Below are 26,346 nucleotides of genomic sequence, written 5' to 3' on the forward strand. Positions count from 1 at the left end.
AGAGTGGATGTAAGCCAAAATTTTGTCAAACCATTATACAAATTGAGTTTGAATCCTCATTTCTTGATTTCTTATTTATTTGCTTTTTCTTATTATTACTTGAATTGTCATTTGCATTCATTAATGTTAAAATTGGTTATAATTAACCAACACTAATTCTCTTTCCCCTTCCCTTTCTTGGGTGTAAACCTAGGTTGGATTAACTAGATAAATCTATTAAGATGGTAAAAGAATAATTATTCTTAACATACATAAGATCATCTTCAATCAAATGACTCATTGGCTAATATGTTGAATTTGCTTATTACTTGCAACTCAAAATTGTGTTCTAGTTGTGTCAAGTCCCCAGTGTATGGACATTAAATTTGTAGTACGTGATGAGTAATTAGATGGTCCAACTCCAAGAAAGTGATTGAAAAGTAGTTCAAGAAAGGTGCAAAAGGGAATTGTTTTGGTATTTTCGTTTTTATTCTTGAAGGTGGCAGAGCTAAAATTTGAGAAATCAAGCAAAACATACTGAAATTACATTGAAAGAAAGAAGATGGGAGTTAATGTCTTGCAGTACATGATAAGGACTTCATGCATGTAGTGTGACCCATGTCTTGGACTGATGCCAACTCACGGTTACACTTATACCCTTGGTTCTCTCTTTACTACCTTGGCTAACCTAGATCAGGCTATGAGATAGGCTCCTCACCACACCATTACTTGCCCATTAATTAGAGACATTTTCAAGCAATGAGGTAACATGGTGACACCAAGAGGGTCTATTCCTCGCCCGGAACAAGTCTAGACTTGGTCTCAAAAAAATGGAGAAAAATGAGGTGTCGTTATGTAGAAATACAACAACCATGCCTTCCTCATTACTTAGATTCAGAATGTGAAGGTGAAATTGAGAAACAGAAACTCTTGAAACCAAAATGAAAATTGATACTTTTACGAAGAATTACAACAACATTAGAGGAAGACTACATTCTTCCTCTTTATTCCTACATTTCTACACTACTTCTACTCCACTCCATATTTCTACATACATCTTTAATCAGTCTTCCCTCCTTTATATAGAGCCATCTTCACACAAATTTCGCAAGGTAGAAAAGAGGAATGAAACTTGGAGCAAGGTTCGACTACTGGTTGTAGCTTGTCAAGGCTGGAAGTGAACTTTTCTTGGCTTTCTGGGCATGGGTAGTAACTTGTGGGTTCCTGTTTGGCATAAAAATGGCTAGAACATGTGGCACTATCTTGTTGGATGATGTGTCAAGCATGTGGCAGCCATCTAGTGGCGATTATGTCAATTTTGGGATGGAGAGTTGGCATCCAATTGCAAAGAAATATGACGTCTACCAACATGCAATGTAAACCTATGTAGATCATATGAAGATAGAGAGGAAAAATATAGAAATGGATATATACCTAGAACTAGCTTTTTATTAAATGAAACGGAGAGACAACAATGAAGGAAAATAAAATTTTTTGGCTTATATCAAAGAGTTCACATTGTGTTACCCTAGGTTTTCTTAAAACTTACTTTTATGATAACAAAAAAGAAAAAACCATTATTGTTTAATCCTTTGTTTTAAACGCATGTAAGGTGTAATTAAGTTAGTTCAATGCATTAATTTAAGAAACTTGACCTATCAAAAGTACAAAATTAGATGAAATCCATTTCAATGGTTAAAATGATCAAAATCAAACTTTTTCTAAGTATTTTTTAAAAGCATCAATAGTGAAAGACAATTTTATATTTAGTCGGAGTTTGGACAAAACTGAAAAACACACAAAATCCAAGCGACCATCTCTAGCTTGGATGGTCGCTTGATCCCACCTAGAGATGTGCATGAGTAAAAGGATTTGAAAATGGAAATTGACTATGTAGTCGATCAATTAACTTTGCAACATCATATGCAATCCTAATTGCTAGTCATCTAATCAATTAGGTAGTCAATCAACAGGCCAAAAATATGTTTATAATGACTATTTTGTACAAAAACCACCTGTATAGTTAAATATAATGCATTTCATTTATAAATCTTCTAATTCTTGAATAACGATCCTATCATCCTTTGAAAGTTTTTATTACACTTTTTTTACTTTTGTTCTAAAACTTACACATCACCCTTAATTGTACCATGAGAACCTAGCTATTTTTTATTTTTTTTTTTGTAATTCATCAAAGTTAGCTTTTGTATTCATTGTTGTATTATTTTTAGTATAACTTAGAAAGCTAGTGTTTTCAAGTGAGTAAAATTAACTTGTAAATATTGTAAAGATTCATCGACATGTATCTTAAACTAAGTGTACAAGTTAAAACATTTGCTAGTAGATTTTCTCAAAATTTAGAATAGAGCTTGAGACTATTGAAATAGGTGGGGTTGCACCAAACCACATCACATCGTTGTTTGCACCTTTTTTCACTCTCTTTTACTTAGTTGCTCTATATTTGTTGTCTAGTAATATCCTATAGGCTTGATGGGTTAGGGAGCATCCCTTTGTGAAAAAATTTTATTCAATCCTTAGTTGTATCACGCATATATAAAATGCCTCATTGTTTTAATGGTATTCAGTCGTGGCATCACAGATATGGGCATCTAAATTTTAAAAGTTTGAAACTTTTATCTAAAGAAAATATGGTGCTTTGCCTTTTTGTAAAGCATGTTGATGAAATCCATGAGAATTGTGTACTTGGGAAGCAACACCGAGATGACTTTTTTTTTTTTTTTATAATATTGTTTGTCCAAATTCCCTACAAATTAGGCCACCAGATGTTCATAATTCTCCCTTCTTGAATTTGAAAACTCGGACAATTGGACAATGCGACACCTAAGTCCGGTTTCTAAATGCTAAAGTGAAAGGGTAGGTATGGACCATTGAAATGTGATCACAACTTTTCTCTGTAGCCATGTTGTCTCTTTTTTCTTTTGCATGATTTTCTTACCTTAACAGAATCATAGACTTGTTTAGTCTCTAAATGGGATTAATTTCATCCAGCTTTAAGCTACTATATTATATCTAGGTGGAGGACTTTTAAGAGTGCAACCGACATAGAGCACATGGAAGTGGGTATATGGGACATGAAATTTCTTCTTATAAAGATTGCATGATTTTTATATTAGAGTTGTTGAGGCGCTATGTATTTAGCTTGTTTTGCAGTTAAATTAATTGGATAAGTAGACATTGGCGTTTCTAAATCTACTGTGAAGTGCTTCATGTACGTGTGAAGTATTAGAAATTTCTTTCTTGGCAACTTGTTTTTCTTTGCGGTCTACTGATAGGTTTGACTAAAATTATATTCCCTGTCATGCTAATTAATTTTCACGTGCATGCTCAAAAGAAAAGTATGACCTTAGTGCACCAAAATCACTTTGATTAATTTGTGATAGGTTTTTGTGCATCATGACATTAGCCTTATTCATTTAGATAATGTTTAGTTTTTAGAAAGTATTAAGAAAAGGAAAATAAATATTAAGAAAAATATTCTTATATTTGATTGTATTATGAAAAATATCATAAAAAAATCAAATATAATTTAAATTAATTAATAATTTATACATTTTCAAATTATTTAATCTTTATATTGAAGATATAATATAAATGAAATGAGTTTTAAGTATTATATAAAAGTGATTTATTGATCTTACATATATATATTTCTTTTTTTTTTCCTTCTATTTTTTCTCTTTATTTTATTTTCCTTATGTTTTCCTCAACATTTTCCGGAACCAAACATAGCCTTAGGAAATCCACAATTACCTTCAACTGAGTAGATTCTGTTGTTTTAGCAATGTTAGGCTGCTAACTTGTGTTGGTACGAACCTATTAAGCCTAAAGATGTAATTAGTTAGGATATTCTTTTCCCTCTAGTCTTGTAGCTCCACGTGTACAGTTGGTTAGGACCTCATTGTATATAATGCTTGCCCTGTTATTGTAGAAGACAACAAAGATAAATAATATTAACATTTTTCCTCTCATCTCTCTCTGTTTCCCTCTGTTTTCATCTCCTCTCTCATCTTGGTATCAGAGCCTCCATGGCTTCTTTCAAAGAAACCTCCGAATCACCTTCTGCTAGCATTGTTAATGTGCAAAACCCATTATCTCAATCAAACAACCTTCCTTCACCAGTAGCCACACCCTCTTTTTCTTTCTCGTCTATGAATCAACCTCTCACAGTGAAGCTGGATAATGGGAACTACCTCATATGGAAGAATTAGCTTCTAAATGTCATCATTGCTAACGGACTCGATGATTTCATTGACGGATCTCGACCCTGCCCTCCTCGATTTCTCGATCTGCAACAACAAACCCTCAATCCAGAGTACTCAGCTTGGCAGAGATACAATCGACTTCTGATGAGTTGGCTGTACGCATCCTTGTCCAAAGATATAATGGCTCAGATTGTTGGGTATTCAACAGCTATGGAGATTTGGAATGCCCTTAATCAGATTTACTCTGCCTCTTCTATGGCGCGGTTTACTGAGCTTCGCACCAAGCTTCAAACGCTCAAGAAAGATGGACTCTCAGTTGGTGAATATATTCAAAGGCTCAAATCCATTTGCAATAGTCTTGCAGCAATAGGAGAACCAGTTTCTGAGAAAGACCATCTTATCTATTTGTTCAATGGATTAGATTGTGAGTATTATTCTTTTGTTACCTCCATTCAAAATCGATCTGACCAACCAACTATTGACAAAATCCATAGCCTATTGCTTAGCTATGACTTCCGGCTTGAACAACAAAACTCTGTTTCTCTCCATTCTGCCCAAGTCCATATGGCTCATCTGAACAAGAAACCTTATAAATCAACTCCTCAACCTACATTCAATCATATTCACATTCAACCTAGATACTCTTCTCCACCTTTTAAGCCAACCACTAGTCAATATCAACCCAACATTTTGGGCAAACCACAACCACAACCATGACAGCCTCAACCTCAATGGAAACCACATTTTTCAATCTAAAATCAAAAGCCTCAGCGCCAAATTTGTGGTAAATTTGGACACACTGCTCTTATTTGCTTCCATCACACAAATTTGAACTATTCACCCCAACCTTCTCCTAAATCTTTCAATACTGTTCTCACCACAAATTCCCAGCTCCCTAATCCTCCAAAATTTTCTTACCCTACAATGGCTCATCCTGCTGCTACGCATAACACGGTTCCCGATACAAATTGGTACATGGACTCAGGTGCTACACATCACTTTACTCTGGACATCAACGTGCTTGACACTGTGACACCATTTAGTGGTTCAGAACAGGTGACAGTTGGGAATGGTAAGCAACTCTGTATCTCACATCTTGGTACTGCAAAACTACCATCTTCGTATTCTCCTCCTGTTCTACATCAGGTATATCACACTCCAAAAATTTCAAATAATCTTATTAGTGTTAAAAAATTGTGTTCTGATAATAAAGTTTTTGTTGAATTTTATGCCACTCATTTTCTTGTCAAGGATCAGGTTTCGAAGAGAGTTCTCCTTTAGGGTCAACTTGATAATGGCTTATACAAAGTTCAGTCGTCATGCTCTCCTTCTGCTGTTTCCTTTCCTCCTCAAGTTTTCATAGCCAACATCAAGTATCCAAATCTGTGGCACAAGAGACTAGGCCACCCAGCTTTATCTGTTGTTAATCAAATCTTGGATTCTTGTAACATTGCTCGAACACAGAAAATTTGTTTTAATTTTTTAAATTCTTGTCAATTAGCAAAGAGCCACAGGCTTCCTTTTTCTCTGTCTCCATCCATTGCAGAAAAACCTTTTGAGTTAATTCATACAGACCTATGGGGTCTTTCGCTCGTTCGCTCTATTTCTGGTGCTCTTTATTTTTTACTTTTCATTGATGATCATACTCGTTTTACTTGGTTTTATTTGCTCAAAACAAAAGATGAAGCATATCCTACTTTTCTCAAGTTTCAAGCTCTCATTGAAAATCAATTTAATACCAAGATTAAGGCTGTCCAATCTGATTGGGGAGGTGAGTTTCGATCTCTCTCCATACCGTTTTCAAATATGGGCATTGTCTATTGTTTATCGTGTCCATACACCTCACAACAGAATGGGCGAGTTGAGCGAAAAAATCGCCATGCGATTGTCCTTTCTTGCTTGCTCTATGCCCTTATCTTATTGGCCTTATGCCTTTCAAACTGCCACTTACCTTATTAATCGTCTCTCTACCCCTGTGCTGCATCATCAATCCTCTTACTTCGCACTCTATCACAAACTCCCAACTTATACTCATCTTAAGGTCTTTGGTTCCTCTTGTTTTCCGTATTTGCACCCTTATAATACCCATAAACTCCAATACAGGTCACTAGAGTGTGCTTTTCTTGGTTACAGTTCACACCACAAAGGTTATCTATGTCTTGACATTCATTCTAGCAGGGTGTATATTTCTCGCCATGTGATTTTTAATGAAGATTCTTTTCCATTCAAGAATTTGAAATCTTCTCTCTCTCAGTCTATTTCTTCTTCCTCTTCTTTATAAGTTCCTCTGTTCATTCTCTTGCCTCCCCTTTCCCCATCTCCTCTTATTTCTTCATCTATACCTCATTCTTTTCCCTCTTCTTCTTCTACCTCTAGTACTTGTTCCCCTCTCGTTGCTCCTACCTCTCTTCCTTCCTCTTCACACTCTGTGTCTCCATCTATTCCACCTCCTTCTCCACCTTCTCCGAGTGTGGACCTGCTTGCACCTTGTGTGAATACAAATTTACATACTTCTTCTCGCACTCACAATATTCATCCTATGGTGACTAGATCTAAGGTTTGTATCTATAAACCTAAGTTGTTGTTGAGTGTCTCCATAGGTTCTCTCACTAAGCCTACTTCCTTTCTTCAAGCTATTAAAGATCCTTCATGGAAGCAATCCATGGAATTCGAGTTTGCTACCCTTCAACACAACAAGACCTGGCATTTGGTTCCTTCACCTTCCTCAGGCGAAGTAATCGGTTGTAAATGGGTCTATAAGCTAAAGCTTCAGCCTGATGGCTAAATTGAGAGATACAAGGCCTGCTTAGTAGCTAAGGGTTATCATCAAATTGAAGGTATTGACTACTTCGAAACATTCAGCCTGATTGTCAAGCTTTCTACTATCTGTATTGTGCTCAGTCTTACTTTTTCCCAGAATTGGTGTATTAGACAGCTGGATGTTCATAATGCCTTCTTACATGGTGACTTAGCTAAAGACGTTTTCATGGAACAACTGCCTGGATTTGTTGATCCTCTCTATCCTACTCATGTCTGCAAGTTGGATAAGTCTCTCTACTGTCTTAAATAGTCACCTCGGGCTTGGTATACTAAGCTGAGTACTTCTCGCTACACTTGGGATTTGTTACTTCTAAGAATGACTCTTCCTTATTTATTTGTCATTCGTCTCATGGGTTACTTCTTGTTCTTGTCTATGTGGATGATATAATCGTCATTGGGAGCCACTCTCCTCAGGTTACTCACCTTATCCAACAGTTGCATCATTAGCTTTCTTTAAAGGATCTTGGTCCTTTACATTATTTTCTGGGCTTGGAGGTTCATCACACCCCTACTGGTATTCACCTCAGCCAAGCAAAGTATATCACTGATCTCCTTACCCGGGCGGCTATGTTGGATGCCAAGCCATGTCCCACTCCTATGTCCTCCAACACATATCTCTCTTTTCATGATGGAGTGGCTCTTGAAAATGGTTCAGATTATCGAAGTTTTGTTGGTGCCCTTTAGTATTGTACCATGACACGCCCAGATATAGCTTTTGCAATAAATAAAGTGTGTCAATTCATGCACCATCCCTCTAATGTTCACTGGCAGGCTATAAAACGTATTCTCCGGTACTTAAAGGGCACATCTCATTTTGGTCTCTTCCTACAGCCTTCCTATGACTTCAACATCACTTGCTATACAAATGCCGACTGGGCTTCCTGTCCTGATGACAAGTGTAGCACCAGTGGCTACTGCCTCTTTCTTGCCTCTAATCTGGTTTCTTGGTCATCTTCCAAACAAAAAGTGGTCTCCCGCTCCAGCGCCGAATCAGAGTACCGAGGGGTAGCAAATGGGGCTGCTGAAATTGCTTGGACTGAATCTCTTCTTTGTGAACTTTCCATTACTCCCCCTCCCCTCATTCTCTGTGACAATATCAGTGCCACGTACTTAGCTGCCAATCCTATTTTGCATGCCCGCACCAAACATGTGGAAATCGACTATCACTTTGTCACGGAACGTGTTCTTCAATGCTCTCTTTTTGTCCAGTTTACACCTTCTGATGATCAACTTGCTGATTGCATGACCAAGCCTCTCTCCACCCAACGTTTCATCACTCTACGCTCCAAGCTCACTGTTCTCACTAGACCAATGAGCTTGAGGGGGGATGTTAAGCCTAAAGATGTAATTAGTTAGGATATTCTTTTCCCTCTAGTCTTGTAGCTCCACGTGTACAGTTGGTTAGGACCTCATTGTATATAATGCCTGCCCTGTTATTGTAGAAGACAACAGAGATAAATAATATTAACATTTTTCCTCTCATCTCTCTCTCTGTTTCCCTCTGTTTTCATCTCCTCTCTCATCTGAACCAAATGATCCATGTTAACCTTGGCTTGGTTTGATTTGGCTCTATCTTAGAGAGCTCAAGGATCACGTCAACTCTGGTTTCTACTATTCAGGTCCATTCCCATATGAACTGGTTCAAATTTGAGAAAATGGTAACAGACCTTTAGTGATGTTGGTTTGGAGCCAGTTGCCAAACCCGCCCTGAGCTTTACCACTAATGTCAAGGGAGAAAGCCATTTGAACAAAAACAATAGCTTCAAGGGACTGAATCGTGGATGAAATCTGATCCACATTTCTTCTCATTTTGGAAACAAATGAGAACTTAACTAAGAAGATTCTACGGCCTCATAGTGCTTTTCCTGATCTAAGGTTGGTTCGTTTCCCAAACTGTGAGATGCACGTGCCAGACTTCAGAACTCTCACGCTCAGGAGTGTATCCACGTGGTGGACATAAGATGGTGGCTTAAGATCTGGTGTCGGTGGCTTTACTTTACTAGGAGAGTAGTGTGTCTTCATCTCATTCACTGCCGGAGGGTGGCGTAAGCAGTGACGCTAAGGTGGGGCACAGTCAATATCATTTGCATTTGACCATTATAGTTTTCTCCCGGCTTTAAAGTAACCTTATCGTGATAAAGGATTACTAGCACTAGTTCAGATGATAGTCATGTTAAATTCGGACCATGTTTGTGTCACATTATCAGCAACCATGTGTTTATGGTTCATGCTTTCTGCAACTAAAATTGATATATAACCAGGTGAACTTCAATCTAAATTCTGAAAGTACTCATGTGATAGATGGTGCCCGTCTGCAGAGTCCATCAATTGAAAAATGGAGTGAGTGTATCTATAAGAGGGAAGGCTTGGAAAATGTTCAGTTTTCTGGGAATTCAACAAGGATCTAAAATAGATTGTTTTCTTTGCTGATTTCAATGGTTGAAATTTGAGAAGATTGTGTCCACATAACACAACTATTACTGGTCCTTCTGTTGCAATTTATCCTCTAAAGCTCTAGCATGTCTTCCAATTCCCACTTCCCTGTTACTCCAGGAAAGCTATTTCTGTCATTGTGAAGAAGAAAAGAGAATGTACATATCGATGCTTTTAAGTGACTGGAGCATTTATATCAGGTGGTCTGCAGCCATATATGCCACTTTGTGAAGATTGGAACAGTCAATCACTAGGCTATATATTAGTGTGGCCCAGCCACTTTAATCAAGGACAAGTCTTCATACTTAAAGTCAAATTCTGCCTTTAGTCTCATTATAAATTTCTGTTTAAATATTAAGCAAACATTTGTTTAATGCGATTAAGACAGTACTAACTCAATACCTGTTCTATTTTTGGATGCAAATGCTTGATGGTTTCATCATTGGATGGGATAAAGGTGCATTCATGATTAGGAATACTAGTAGTTATATTTTAATTCTCTTTTTTCTCAATGAGACTTGTTGGCACAATTTTGCTGTTGAGAAACCTACCTCTCCATGGAAAATAAGTTGTGATTGATAGTACTGGATATATTCAAGAAATCTAAATATAGATAGCACAAAATATTATCGACATAAATAGCATTAACAGCGTACGTATGTCTCAGTGCTCATCAGCTATAAGCATGGGGCAAACACTTACTATGAGCAACTTACGTCAAAATTCCAGAATAGGACATAGAAGTGACAGATATAGAACATTGCATATGAGTCACAAGAAAGGAAATTACGGGTGCATAGCAGCTCTTATTTTACATACTACTACTCATACTGATCAAAGTCACTCAGTTGGGATGGGTGGGAGTAGGAGGTTTGTGGGGTGGCTTGTGCGGAGGAGTTGGCAGCTTCTTTCCAGGACCTGGTTGCTTCTCTGCTGGAGTTGAAGGAGGCTTAATCTTCCGAGGTGGCTTGTATGAGTCTTCAGCATTCTCAGCTGGAGGGTGACCAGGGTTGTGACCATAATGTGGTGGCTTCTCTCCCTTAGGTGGTTTGCCAACTGGGGTTGGTGGCTTGTATGAGTCTTCAGCATTCTCAGCAGGAGGGTGACCAGGGTTGTGACCATAATGTGGTGGCTTCTCTCCCTTAGGTGGTTTGCCAACTGGGGTTGGTGGCTTGTGTTCTGGGAGTGGCTTCTCCCCCTTGGGAGGTTTTTCCAATGGGGTTGGTTTGTGTTCAGGAGGTGGCTTCTCCACTGGAGGCTTGTGTTCAGGAGGTGGCTTCTCCACCGGAGGCTTGTGTTCAGGTGGTGGCTTCTCCACCGGAGGCTTATGCTCTGGTGGTGGCTTCTCGAATGGGGGATGCTTAGGATAATCAGCAAGTGAGGGGGCGGTGAGAACCACCAGGCCAAGCAACACCACTAGCAAATATGTAGGAGACATCTTTGGGTTTGGGCTCAGATGGTGCAAAACTAGGAGAATTGGCTAGCCTTTTATAGCGGATCGTACCCAATAATGAAATGACACGTGTCATTATGACCCATGTGTAATGGGGTCGATTTGGGTCCTACAGTGTTGAAAACTTCGACATCCACTTTTGGCCTTTTGCTTTCTCTACAGCCGCCTTGCTTTTTCCCTCTTTCCTTTTGTTTTCCTCCTGCCCCATTCTATCAACTAAACACAATTATGTAGTTGTTTAATTCTTAAATGAGATATTATCCGTCAATCGTATTATATTTTATCAAGAGAGAACGGAGTGCAATGTGGCTGTAATTTTATCGTTTAGTTTTATCTCTTGGACCACTGCATTTTTGTTAAGAGGTGCAATAATACACGTCTTTATCTGCCATTCAATATTTACAGTAAAGAGAGGGCACAAAACTCTTCACTTCGCACCATAATTATTTTGTTTTCTGGACACCCCGGGGCCCTTTGGTTGGTTTGGGGGTCAGAAAGTGAACATCATAGGGGGTTTTTCCCTTATGTGCATTTGTATCTGATGGCTTTAACTCGCCTTGTTACTACAAAGAAACTGTCACAGATAGGAACTTATTCCAGGCTGAGTATCTCCTCATAGACCCTATAAAAGAAGACAAGTCATAATGAACATCTAACCTTTGTTCAATTTGATTCAATGCCCCCATTGTGTCCATCTCACAAATCTGAATTATTATATCCATTGAATACATAAATTAATGAAGAAAATATGAAACCCAAGATACATCTCTGCACAACCTCAACCCTGGTTGCTATGTTTCCCTTCTATTCACATGATTTGATGCTAATTGCCAAACTTGCAACAAGCCCTGAGTTTGACACCTAGTATCGATGGGCGAATTTAAAGTCTCCTCCAAACATATATTCCACAGCTTGAAGCTCACAGAAGATGTTACAGGCAGGGAAAAACCTTCAGAGTTCGCTACCAAAGATAATTATTAAGGAGATATCACAAAGAGAATTCCAAGGGGTCTGAATCAAAGACAAATTGGTCGTTCGTGGGGGTTCTTACTTTCTTTTGGGTATAACTCACTGAGGGCACTGTCTTTGTTATTTGCATTTCACATTTAGAGTTCTGTTCTGGAAACATATAAAAGGAGCATCATTTTGTTCTTGGGTAACCCATAGTCGTGAGTGGGTCCATTTGCATGCTACTTAGTTGAAAAGTTGGACCATTTGCTCCGACGCCTACCTCCCGGATTCCATGCTCGGATAAAACAAGAATAAAAAAAATATTTATAATTTACAAATGGGGGAAAGAAAAAAATGTCAACAACAAACCAGGAAAAAAGAGTAGTAAAATTCATGTCACATGCTAGTGAGAGAAGGGGTTGTTACACTCACTCGAAGTTCTTTCCAAAATATCGCATGGTATTTTATTTTATGTGTCAGCGCAGTTGTGAATGGAACGTGCAAAAGTCCAAATTGGCGTTTTTCCTTTTCCCGTGTAGGATGGCGACCTTTAATAAATATTTAAAACAAAAAACGAAAAAAAGGAGGGAAAAGGGATCAGAAAAGATAAAACAATGTGTACAAGAGCTCAATTAGTTTGCAAATTACTGTTTGGATTTTGATAGTATTTTATTTGTCCATCTATATTTGATGGAAAAGAGAATTTAAGATATTTCTGAAACAAAAGCATTAGTGTAAAACTAAATTAAGGTATAATTAAGTTAGTTCAATGCATTAATTTAAGAAACTTGATCTATCCAAAGTACAAAATTAGATGAAATCCATTTCAATGGTTAAAATGATCAAAATCAAACTTTTTCTAAGTATTTTTTAAAAGCATCAATATTAAAAGACAATTTTATATTTAGTCGGAGTTTGGACAAAACCAAAAAGCACACAAAATCCAAGCGACCATCTCTAGCTTGGATAGTCACTTGATCCCACCTAGAGATGTGCATGAGTAAAAGGATTTGAAAATGGAAATTGACTAAATATTTAGTTGATCAATTAAATTTGCAATGTCATATGCAATCCTAATAGCTAGTCATCTAATCAATTAGGTAGTCAATCAAGTGTTTGTAATGACTATTTTGTACAAAAAACCACATGTATAGTTAAATATAATGCATTTCATTTATAAATCTTCTAATTCTTGAATAACGATCCTATCATCCTTTGAAAATTTTTATTACACCTTTTTTACTTTTGTTCTAAAACTTACATATCACCCTTAATTGTACCATGAGAACCTAGCTATTTTTTTTTTTTTTGTAATTCATCAAAGTTAGCTTTTGTATTCATTGTTGTATTATTTTTAGTATAACTTAGAAAGCTAGTGTTTTCAAGTGAGTAAAATTAACTTGTAAATATTGTAAAGATTCATTGATATGTATCTTAAACTAAGTGTACAAATTAAAACATTTGCTAGTAGATTTTCTCAAAATTTAGAATAGAGCTTGAGGCTATTGAAATAGGTGGGGTTACACCAAACCACATCACATCGTTGTTTGCACCTTTTTTCACTCTCTTTTACTTAGTTTCTCTATATTTGTTGTCTAGTAATATCCTATAGGCTTGATGGGTTAGGGAGCATCCCTTTGTGAAAAAATTTCATTCAATTCTTAGTTGTATTACGCATATATAAAATGCCTCATTGTTTTAATGGTATTCAGTCGTGGCATCACAGATATGGGCATCTAAATTTTAAAAGTTTGAAACTTTTGTAAAGCATGTTGATAAAATCCATGAGAGTTGTGTACTTGGGAAGCAACATCGAGGTGACTTTATTTTTTTTTCCTTTTATAATGCCACACCTAAGTCCGGTTTCTAAATGCTAAAGTGAAAGGGTAGGTATGGACCATTGAAATGTGATCACAACTTTTGGCCTTTTCCTTTCTCTGCAGCCATGTTGTCTCTTTTTTCTTTTGCATGATTTTCTTACCAAAACAGAATCATAGACTTGTTTAGTCTCTAAGCTACTATATTATATCTCGGTGGACTTTTAAGAGTGCAACCGACATAGAGCACATGCAAGTGGGCATATGGGACATGAAATTTCTTCTTACAAAGATTGCATGATTTTTATATTAGAGTTGTTCACGTGCAATGTATTTAGCTTGTTTTGCAGTTAAATTAATTGGATAAGTAAACATTGGCATTTCTAAATCGACTGTGAAGTGCTTCATGTACGTGTAAAGTATTAGAAATTTCTTTCTTGGCAACTTGTTTTTTCCTTGCCATCTACTGGTAGGTTTGACTAAAATTATATTCCCTGTCATGCTAATTAATTTTCATGTGCATGCTCAAAAGAAGAGTATGACCTTAGTGCACCAAAATCACTTTGATTAATTTGTGATAGGTTTTTTTGCATCATTTAGATAATGTTTAGTTCTAAGAAAAATTTATATAAAAATGGTTTATTTATCTTACATATATATATATATATATATATTTTTTTTTTTTTCATTTTTTTTTCTTCTATTTTATTTATTTATTTTATTTTCCTTATGTTTTCCTCACATTTTCCGGAACTAAACATAGTCTTACGAAATCAACAATTGCCTTCAACTGAGTAGATTCTGTTGTTTTAGCAATGTTAGGCTGCTAACTTGTGGTGGTACGAACCAAATGACCCATGTTAATCTTGGCTTGGTTTGATTTGGCTCTATCTCAGAGAGCTAAAGGATCACGTCAACTCTGGTTTCTACTATTCAGGTCCATTCCCAGATGAACTGGTTCAAATTTGAGAAAATGGTAACAGACCTTTAGTGATGTTGGTTTGGAGCCAGTTGCCAAACCCGCCCTGAGCTTTACCACTAATGTCAAGGGAGAAAGCCATTTGAACAAAAACAATAGCTTCAAGAGACTGAATCGTGGATGAAATCTGATCCACATTTCTTCTCATTTTGGGAAAAAATGAGAACTTAACTACAAAGATTCTACTGCCTCATTCATAGTGCTTTTCCTGATCCAAGGTTGGTTCGTTTCCCAAATTGTGAGGTGCACGTGCCACTCTCACGCTCAGGAGTGTATCCACGTGGTGGACATCAGATGGTGGCTTAATATCTGGTGTCGGTGGCTTTACTTTACTAGGAGAGTAGTGTGTCTTCATCTCATTCACTGCCGGAGGGTGGCGTAAGCAGTGACGCTAAGGTGGGGCACAGTCAATATCATTTGCATTTGACCATTATAGTTTTCTCCCGGCTTGAAAGTAACCTTATCGTGATAAAGGATTACTAGCACTAGTTCAGATGACCGTCATGTTAATTCGGACCATGTTTGTGTCACATTATCAGCAACCATGTGTTTATGGTTCATGCTATCTGCAACTAAACTTGATATATAACCAGGTGAACTTCAATCAAAATTCTGGAAGTACTCTTGTGATAGATGGTGCCTGTCTGCAGAGTCCATCAATTGAAAAATGGAGTGAGTGTATCTATAAGAGGGAAGGCTTGGCAAATGTTCAGTTTTCTGGGAATTCAACAAGGATCTAAAATAGATTGTTTTCTTTGCCGACTTCAATGGTTGAAATTTGAGAAGATTGTGTCCACATATCACAACTATTACTGGTCCTTCTGTTGCAATTTATCCTGTAAGGCTCTAACATGTCTTCCAATTCCCACTTCCCTGTTACTCCAGGAAAGCTATTTCTGTCATTGTGAAGAAGAAAAGAGAATGTACATATCGATGCTTTTAAGTGACTGGAGCATTCATATCAGGTGGTCTGCAGCCATATATGCCACTTTGTGAAGGTTGGAACAGTCAATCACTAGGCTATATATTGGTGTGGCCCAGCCACTTCAATCAAGGACAAGTCTTCATACTTAAAGTCAAATTCTGCCTTTAGTCTCATTATAAATTGCTGTTTAAATATTAAGCAAACTTTTGTTTAATGCGATTAAGACAGTACTAACTCAATACTTGTTCTATTTTTGGATGCAAATGCTTGATGGTTTCATCATTGGATGGGATAAAGGTGCATTCATGATTATGAATACTTGTAGTTATATTTTCATTCTCTTTTTTCTCAATGAGACTTGTTGGCACAATGTTGCTGTTCAGAAACCTACCTCTCCATGGAAAATAAGTTGCGATTGATAGTACTGGATATGTTCAAGAAAGCTAAATATAGATAGCACAAAATATTATCGATATAAATAGCATTAACAGCGTACGTATGTCTCAATGCTCATCAGCTATAAGCATGGGACAAACACTTACTATGAGCAACTTACGTCAAAATTCCAGAATAGGACATAGAAGTGACAGATCTATATATATAGAACACTGCATATGAGTCACAAGAAAGGAAATTACGGGTGCATAGCAGCTCTTATTTTACATACTACTACTCATACTGATCAAAGTCACTCAGTTGGGATGGGTGGGAGTAGGAGGTTTGTGGGGTGGCTTGTGCGGAGGAGTTGGCAGCTTCTTTCCAGGACCTGGTTGCTTCTCTGCTGGAGTTGAAGGAGGCTTAATCTTCCGAGGTGGCTTGTATGAGTCTTCAGCATTCTCAGCTGGAGGGTGACCAGGGTTGTGACCATAATGTGGTGGCTTCTCTCCCTTAGGTGGTTTGCCAACTGGGGTTGGTGGCTTGTATGAGTCTTCAGCATTCTCAGCAGGAGGGTGACCAGGGTTGTGACCATAATGTGGTGGCTTCTCTCCCTTAGGTGGTTTGCCAACTGGGGTTGGTGGCTTGTGTTCTGGGAGTGGCTTCTCCCCCTTGGGAGGTTTTTCCAATGGGGTTGGTTTGTGTTCAGGAGGTGGCTTCTCCACTGGAGGCTTGTGTTCAGGAGGTGGCTTCTCCACCGGTGGCTTGTGTTCAGGAGGTGGCTTCTCCACCGGAGGCTTATGCTCTGGTGGTGGCTTCTCCACCGGAGGCTTATGCTCTGGTGGTGGCTTCTTGAATGGGGGATGCTGAGGGTAATCAGCAAGTGAGGGGGCGGTGAGAACCACCAGGCCAAGCAACACCACTAGCAAATATGTAGGAGACATCTTTGGGTTTGGGCTCAGATGGTGCAAAACTAGGAGAATTGGCTAGCCTTTTATAGCGGATCGTACTCAATAATGAAATGACACGTGTCATTATGACCCATGTGTAATGGGGTCGATTTGGGTCCTACAGTGTTGAAAACTTCGACATCCAGTTTTGGCCTTTTGCTTTCTCTACAGCCGCCTTGCTTTTTCCCTCTTTCCTTTTGTTTTCCTCCTGCCCCATTCTATCAACTAAACACAATTATGTAGTTGTTTAATTCTTAAATGAGATATTATCGGTCAATCGTATTATATTTTATCAAGAGAGAACGGAGTGCAATGCAGCTGTAATTTTATCGTTTACTTTTATCTCTTGGACCACTGCATTTTTGTTAAGAGGTGCAATAATACACGTCTTTATCTGCCATTCAATGTTTACAGTAAAGAGAGGGCACAAAACTCTTCACTGCTCTGCATGTGTCCCAAAAATGCGATTGGACAAATTATGATTTGCATGCTAAAAAGAGGCAAATGAGGTTAATTCGCACCATAATTATTTGGTTTTCTGGACACCATAAAAAGATGTTATACAGGCAGGGAAAAACCTTCAGAGTTAGCTACCAAAGATAATTATCAAGCAGATATCACCAAGAGAATTCCATAGAGTCTGAATCAAAGACAGATTGCTCGCTCGTGGGGGTTCTTACTTTCTTTTGGGTATAACTCACTGAGGTCACTGTCTTTTTTATTTGCATTTCACAGTTAGAGTTCTGCTCTGGAAGGTTTGTTCTGGAAACATATAAAAGGAGCATCATTTTGTTCTTGGGTAACCCATAGTCGTGAGTGGGTCCATTTGCATGCTACTTAGTTGAAAAGTTGGACAATTTGCTCCGACGCCTACCTCCTGGATTCCATGCTCGGTAAAACAAGAATAAAAAAAAATATATAATTTACAAATGGGGGAAAGAAAAAATGTCGGAAAAAATAGTAAAATTCATGTCACATGCTAGTGAGAGAAGGGGTTGTTACACTCACTCGAAGTTCTTTTCAAAATATCGAATGGTATTTTACTTTATGTGTCAGCGCAGTTGTGAATGGAACGTGCAAAAGTCCAAATTGGCGTTTTTATTTTTCCCATGTAGGATGGTGACCTTTAATAAATATTTAAAACAAAAGACGAAAAAAAAAAGGAGGGAAAAGGGATCACAAAAGATAAAATAATGTTTACAAAAGCTCAATTAGTTTGCAAATTACTGTTTGGATTTTGATAGTATTTTATTTGTCGTTCTATATTTGATGTAAAAGAGAATTTAAGATATTTCCGAAGCAAAAGCATTAGTTTGCTCTGTGATGTCCCACATCGAATAGGGGAGAAAGTTTCTGGCGCTATATATGTAGAGGCTCCTCTTAACCAAGTAGATGCGTTTTAAAACCATGAGGGCCCCCTTAGGTCCAAAGCGGACAATATCTACATGATTGGGTGTAAGTCATTACAAATGGTATCAGAGCCGATCCCCGACCCCGGTGTGGGGGTTTGTTTGGCCCTGTAAGGGGTGTTTGTCTGTTTGACCCCACAATCCCATGGGACACAACGAGGACGTTGTGTCTGCATGGGGGGGCGTTTGTGATGTCCCACATCGGATAGGGGAGAAAGTTCCTAGTGCTATATATGTAGATGTTTCTCTTAACCAAGTAGATGCATTTTAAAATTGTGAGGGCCTCTTTGGGCCCAAAGCGGACAATATCTACATGGTTGAGTGTAAGTCATTACATGCTCCATGTCAATTTCAGCATTTCTCATATGTTTCACACATACACAGAAGAGCATCGTTTTTTAAAGCATGCATTTATGTTGGATTAATTTGGATTTTGTGGGAACTGGGGCAAGGATCACATGGAAGAGAGGTTGACTTTTTTCAGTACTTCAATGGTTGAAATATGTGAAGGCTTGATTGATACTAAAGCTTGAAATTGCGACTCTGTCATTTGTAAAAAAATATGACAGCTTCCATGCTCTCGTTTGGTTGCATTGTCCGGTCGAGAGGTGCAAAAAGCATTCTCTCTCTTCTAATAGTCTTTTCGTTTAAATCAAGGGATTTGCCTTCCCGGTCGAGGTCCAATAGAGGGTAACGGTCACCTACTAAACATTAAATGCTCCAACAACTAGTGAACTGATCGACCCCAGCTCGACTAGTTGAGGTTACTTTTTGGTTTTCTTGTCTCCCGAGGTTAGAAACCTATAAATAGAGAGCTTCACTTCATTTATGAGTAAGAGAACACCTAAATTTATTTGTTTACCTACTTGTTTTTGCCATAAAAGCTCTCATTTCTTTTCTTGGTGTATTAAATCTCCATTTGCATATCCTTTAGTGCACCTTTGTGATTCATTCTAGCCTTGAGTTGTATTTAAGCCTTTGTTGAGCTAGGTTGAGAGTTTCATACTTGTTTATTGAGTGTTAAAGCCTTCAAGTGAGTTAAAACTTGAAGAGATTGTGTAAGAGCCCATTGGAGTCGGAATCCAAGTGTAAAGGTGATTAAAAGCTTGGTTGAAGCTTCAAGTTAGTGGAACTCTCACTCGGTTATGAGCTTGAGAAGAGTGGACATAGACAAGGCAGTGTCGAACCACTATAAAATCTGAGTTTGATTTCTCTAACCTTATCTCTTTATATTTGCTTCTCTTGTGCTTAAATTTTTTGTGTTTAAAAAGAATTTTTAAAAACTCAATTCACCCCCTTCTTGGGAGTTTTTCTCTTTTAAGATCAGCTTTTATTTTCTCAATTGGTATCAGAACTATGCCTCTTGTTTAAGACTTAATCGTCTAAGAGGAAATGGCTAATCCATCAAGTTCATCTCACATTGAAAGTTTTGCAACCAATAGACTTCTTTTTTTTTTTTTGCGGGAACTGATTATCCCTATTGGAAAACTAAAATGACTTGGTTTTTACAATCAATTGATTTAGATGTATGAGATGCCATTGAAGATGACCTAACTTTTCCTTCAAAACTAGTTGATGGAGTCATGGTTCCAAAACCTAAGCAAGAATGGGATGAGCGTGATTGAAGAAATTTTCAATTAAATGCTAAAGTCGTTTATACTTTGCAATGCTCTATGGACAGAAATGAATATAATAGAATATGTCAATGCAAATCGGTTAAAGAAATTTGGAGATTGCTTGAAATAACTCATAAAGGAACAAATCAAGTTAAAGAGTCAAAAATCAATTTACTTGTTCATAGATATGAATTGTTTTTTATGAAAGATAATGAAACTATTGTTAAGATGATCACTAGGTTCACCAACATTGTTAATGGTCTTAAAGCCTTGGGAAAGACCTACAAGGAATCCGAAAACGTGATGAAGATCTTGAGGTCACTTCCATCAAAGTGGCATACCAAGGTCACCGCAATTTAAGAAGCAAAAGACTTGATCAAGCTACCTTTGGAGGAGTTCATAGGGTCATTGATGACATATGAAATCAATTTGGCAAAGAAGTAACAAAAAGGTGAAGACAAAAAGAAGAAGAACATAACTCTCAAAGCTACAACTAAGGAAGAAGAAGTTGAAGAAGAAAAACAAATTGAAGAAGATGAAGATTTAGCCCTCATCACAAGAAAGTTCAACAAATTCATGAGGGGTGAAAGGTTTAGAAGAAGAAGGTTCACTTCTAGAAGAGACTTTTCTAAAAAGGAATCTTCATCTAATGGTGACAAAAAGAGATGGGAAGAGAAAAGAGACTTGGTGTGTTTCAAGTGCAAGAAACCGGGACACATTAAATATGATTGTCCTCTCTACAAAAGTGAAGTCAAGAGGAAAAAGAATAAGGCAATGATGGCCACTTAGAGTGAAAGTGAAGATGAATCATCCGAAGAAGAAAATGAGAAAGAAGTGGCAAACATGTGTTTCATGGCAATAGATGAACTTGATGAGGTAAAATCTAACCTTAGTGATTAAGATATACATGATGCATTTGAAGAATTGTATGAGGATTTTTAAAAACTTAGTTTGAAAAATATTTCTCTTAAAAAGAAAGTTCAACAACTTGACAAAGAACTTAGAGAAGTAAAAGAAAAATTTTCAAATGTTAAAGTTTCTAAAACTCATCTTGAAAAAGAAAATGAGATTCTAAGAAAGAAAAATGAATAGTTGAACTCCTCTCTTTCAATCTTTTCTTCTAGACAAAAATCTTTTGAAATGATTCTAACTAGCTAAAAATGTGTTTTTGACAAACAAGGGTTAAGATTTAAATCTTCAAAAAATCAAAAGTATTTTAAAAACTATTTTGTAAAGGAATCCACAAGTGCAAGTCCTTCCACTACTTGCAACTTTTGTGGAAGAGAATGGCACATTAGTAGTACGCCCTTTAAGAAATGGTTCTCAAAAGAATTTAAATGCAAAAACTAAAAAAGATTTGGATTGAGAAATCCAAGGTCACTAACCCTCAAGGACCCAAAAAGATATAGGTACCTAAATCAACTTGAGTTTTATGTTGTAAGGTTCAAAGAATGATAAGTGGTTCTTAGATAATGGTTGCTCAAGACACATGACCGGAGATGAATCCAAGTTTGCTTTTCTTAAAAAGAAAAATGGAGGATATGTTACCTTTGGAGACAATGCAAAAGAAAGGATGATTGGTCAAGGCAACATTGGTAATGGCACATCCTCTCTCATTGAAAGTGTTTTATTAGTAGATGGTTTCAAACATAACCTTTTAAGCATTAGTCAATTTTGCGACAAAGGTTTTTAAGTGATTTTTTAAGCATCTCATTGCATCATCAAGGATATTCAAAATGATAAAACCATTTTCATGGGCCATAGATGTGATAATGTTTATGCTATAAATATTTCAAAATATGATGGCCATGATAGATGTTTTTCAAGCATGCATGATCAAAGTTGGTTGTGCCATAGGAGATTGAGACATGCTAACATAGACCTCATTTCCCAACTCAACAAAGATGAACTTGTTAGAGGCCTTCCCAAAATAATTTTTTAAAAAGATAAAGTTTGTGAAGCTTGTCAAGTGGGAAAGTAAATCAAAAACTCTTTTAAAAACAAAAACTTCATTTCCACATCTAGGCCACTTGAGTTGTTGCATATGGATTTATTTGGTCCCTCTAGGACACCAAGTCTTAGAGGAAATTCTTATGCATATGCTATTGTGGACGACTTCTCTAGATACACATGAGTCTTGTTTTTTAGTCAAAAGAATAAAGTTTTTTATGAGTTTTCAAAGTTTTGCAATAAGATTCAAAATGAAAAAGGTTTTTCAATTACTTATATAAGAAGTGATCATGGGAGAGAATTCGAAAATATTGATTTTGAAGAGTATTGCAATGAGCATGGAATTGACCACAATTTTTTGGCTCTTAGAACTCCTCAACAAAATGGGGTAGTTGAAAGGAAAAATAGAACTCTTCAAAAAATGACAAGAACCATACTAAATGAAAACAACTTACCAAAATATTTTTAGGCCAAAACGGTTAACACTTCTTGTTATGTTTTAAATAGAGTATTATTGAGGCTCATACTTAAGAAAACTCCCTATGAGCTTTGGAAAAACAAAAAACCCAACATTAGTTATTCCAAAGTCTTTGGATGCAATATTTTATAATAAACACCAAAGACAATCTTGGAAAATTTGATGCAAAATTGGATGTTGGAATTTTCCTTGGTTACTCAACTTCAAGTAAAGCTTTTCGAGTTTTAACAAAAGAACCATGGTTGTAGAGGAGTCCATCCATGTTATTTTTTATGAATCTCCAAGAAAGAGAGAGGATTGATGATGATTTAGGTTTGAAGACCTCTATAGGAAGATTGCAAATCGAAGATAGAAGACAACAAGAAGAAAATGGAGAGAATCCAAAGAAAGAAGGATCACCATTGGCACTACCCCCTCATCAACAAGCGCAAGGTGAATCAAGTCAAGAGCTTCCTAAAGAATGGAAGTTTGTCATCAATCACCCACAAGATCAAATTATAGGCAATCCATCTAGTGGGGTAAGAACTAGATCCTCTCTTAGAAATATTTGCAATAATCTAGCTTTTATCTCTCAAATTGAGCCTAAAAATATAAATGATGTTTTAGATGATGAAAATTGGATAATTGCAATGCAAGAAGAGTTAAATCCATTTGAAAGAAGTGGAGTATGGGAATTAGTACCAAGACCTTCAAATCAAAGTGTTATTGGAACTAGATGGATCTTTAGAAATAAAATGGATGAAAATAGCATAATTGTTAGAAATAAAGCAAGATTGGTAGCCCAAGGTTTTAATCAAGAAGAAATGATAGATTATGAAGAAACCTTTGCCCCCGTAGCTAGGTTGGAAGCCATTAGGATGCTACTTGCCTTTGCATGTTTTAAAGACTTTGTTTTATATCAAATGGATGTGAAAAGTGCTTTTTTAAATGGTTTTATAAATGAAGAAGTATATGTTGAACAACCACCCGGTTTTCAAAGTTTCAACTTTCCTAACCATGTTTTTAAACTTAAAAAGACACTTTATGGTTTGAAACAAGCACCTAGATCATGGTATGAAAAATTGAGTAAATTTCTTTTGAAAAAAATGTTTTAAAATGGGAAAAATTGACACAACTCTTTTTATAAAAACCAAAGAAAATGATATGCTCTTAGTTCAAATATATATTGATGATATCATTTTTGGTGCTACTAATGTCTCTCTTTATGAAGAATTTTCTAAGTGCATGCATAGTGAGTTTGAAATGAGCATGATAGGAGAACTCAACTTCTTCCTTGGACTTCAAATCAAGCAACTAAAGGAATGAACCTTCATCAATCAAGCAAAGTATATAAGAGATCTTCTCAAAAGGTTCAACATGGAAGAAGCCAAAACAATGAAGACTCTAATGAGCTCATCCATTAAGCTTGATAAGGATGAGAAAGGTAAATCCATTGACTCTATTATGTATAGAGGCATGATAGGTTCTTTGCTCTATTTGACCACTAGTAGACCTTACATTATGTATAGTGTGTGTTTGTGTACTAGATTTCAATCTTGTCTTAAAAAATCTCACTTAAGTGTCGTGAAAAGAATCCTCAAATATTTGAAAGGGACAATGGACATAGGCTTATGGTATCCTAAGAGTGATAACTTTGAATTAATTGGTTTTTTGGATGCTGATTTTGTCAGTTGTAGGGTTGAAAAATAAAACACTAGTGGCACTTTTCATTTCTTAAGACACTTACTTGTCTCATGGCATAATAAGAAGCAAAATTTGGTAGCTTTGTCAACAGCAGAAGCTAAATACATAGCAACTGGTTTATGTTGTGCACAAATCCTTTGGATGAAATAAACACTTAGTGATTTTGATTTATCTTTTGAGCATATTCCTATTAAATGTGATAATAGTAGTGCCATAAGTATATCAAAAAATCTCGTGCAACACTCTAGGACTAAGCATATAGAGATTAGACATAATTTTCTTAGATATCATACACAAAAGGATGATATAACACTTGAATTTGTAAGCATAAAAGACCAACTTGCCGATATCTTTACAAAACCTCTAAGAACATTTTGTTGATATTAGAGGACAATTAGGAGTGATTTCTTTATGATCTAATGTGATGAATTCTTGATGAATATACTTTTTGATTGCATGAATTTCATGTCATATATGCATCATATAGAAATATACTTAGATAATGGTCAAATTTCGACCAAAAATCAAAATTCCCATGGCATTAGGCATAAAAATTTTGGAATTTCAACTGAAAATGGTAGGAGGAGGATCACAAAATGAGAAAGTATGCAAAAATTGAAAAATCAAAACGTTGACCAAGCGGTCAATCGGACTAGACCGATCGACTAGTTTGTCGAGATTTAGGATTTTTAAGAGACTCCAACGCTTCAATTTTTGCACCGTTCTCCTCTATTTCTTCACGGTTTCTCTGATTTTGTCTTTTAGAGACTAATTTGAGTGCGTTTTGGATCAATTGAAGCATTTTGGATTGGATTTTAGGAAGATTGAAAGTTAAGGTTTCGGATTTGGGTCGCCTTCTCTTCCTCTCGCGTGTCACAATCAGCTTTAGCATTGTTCTCTTTCCATTTTCACACACCTAGGGTTTCAGTTGTGAGCATCTCTCTCTCTTTACCAACCACTACTCCCTTGCTTCTTCCATATGGCTCCTAGGCGAGAGTCCGCTACTTCTAGGGCACAAGGCAAGCACCCAACTGAGTCGTCTCAGTCAAAGGCACGTCGAAAAGTGAGATTTGACATTGCCTTGTTCAGTTCCATGGAGGACTACCAACTATACAAGCAACACTTTGCTTAGAGACGAGTAGTTCCCAAGAGAAATATTAATTTTCCTCAACTTCAGCATTTCGAATTTAAGGGTCTATTTACTAGGATGGTTGGTTGTCTATTGTCACAATTTCGGAGCCGGTTTTCCTGACCTTAGTGCGAGTTTTTTACTCGAGGGCGACTTATGGCATGGGTGGCATGATCATTTCTACTGTTGGAGGAGTTGAGATCTGTCTGGACCCAGAGAGCATCTGCCATATTTTCGATATTGCTCTGGTTGGACTCAAAGTATACAAGTCCAAAATGTGGCCCATTGTGCCAGGATTTGAGCTTAGAGAGGTCATTCAGAGGATTTGTGAACTTCCAGACGCCCAGGAGATGGGCAAACCATTGCCACACAGTTTGACGGTCATCAACAGGGTGCTACACCATATATTGTGCTCTATCTTTCTACCACGAAGTGGACATTGAGATGAGGTCTCTTATTATGAGGCATTCCTTATTGACTCCATTCTAACGGAGAGACGAATTCATCTACTATGTCATCATTCACTAAGCCTCCTCACAGTGACATACCACCTCATCAGGCACCTCTTGCTCCTGACCATGCTCCATTGATGGATTTATTTACTCATATTAGCTCTCTAGGCACTCGCATGAAGGAGTTTGTTGTAGTTAGTGATACATGGTTCTACTCCATAGAGGATCGCATGGATCAGTATCAGACTGGCTTCACGTCACAGTTTGAGTATCTCCAATAGAGGATTGAGCATATTGAGGATCACTTGAGCATGAGAAGATGATGGCTTTTCTATGCTCTGTGTTTCCACCTCCACCTCGTCAACCTTGATTTCTTAGAGACCCATTGTTTTCATTTTGTAATGTTGCCAAAAGGGGGAGATATTTAGGATCTAGGACTCTATAGGAGACTTACATGCATATCATTTTCATATCATTGTTTGGATCGTACATATTGGATAGTGATACTTTTTACTTATATATGATATGCCTATATGTTTCATGTCTTACATTGTTTCTTATTGCAAATTATCTCTAACATGTCTTGATTATCTTTTTTTTAACTTCATAAATTTTGATTGTTAACCCATGATTGGTTTGAGGGGAAGATTCTTCTTCTCCTAGATAACCAAGGTTTGTCATCATAAAAAAATTGGAGATTGTTAGCCCAAGGGTTCTCCTAATC

At 37.0% G+C, this 26,346-nt stretch overlaps 2 protein-coding genes across 2 annotated transcripts; both read right to left on the reverse strand.

Moving 5' to 3' along the window:
* Nucleotides 1-10,046: 10,046 nt before the first annotated feature.
* Nucleotides 10,047-10,934, reverse strand: LOC100242646 (early nodulin-75). The gene has a single exon (XM_010651773.3). The coding sequence runs from the start codon at nucleotides 10,891-10,893 to the stop codon at nucleotides 10,300-10,302; it is 594 nt and encodes a 197-aa protein (XP_010650075.1). The 5' UTR covers nucleotides 10,894-10,934; the 3' UTR covers nucleotides 10,047-10,299.
* A 5,100-nt stretch (nucleotides 10,935-16,034) lies between these two features.
* On the reverse strand, nucleotides 16,035-16,939 carry LOC100254634 (early nodulin-75). Its single transcript, XM_010651772.3, has one exon. It carries the CDS (start codon nucleotides 16,897-16,899, stop codon nucleotides 16,273-16,275), a length of 627 nt encoding a protein of 208 aa, XP_010650074.1. The 5' UTR covers nucleotides 16,900-16,939; the 3' UTR covers nucleotides 16,035-16,272.
* Between the last annotated feature and the right edge of the window lie 9,407 nt (nucleotides 16,940-26,346).

The sequence above is a fragment of the Vitis vinifera genome, chromosome 5, assembly GCF_030704535.1.
Source record: "Vitis vinifera cultivar Pinot Noir 40024 chromosome 5, ASM3070453v1".
Taxonomy (NCBI): Eukaryota; Viridiplantae; Streptophyta; class Magnoliopsida; order Vitales; family Vitaceae; genus Vitis; species Vitis vinifera.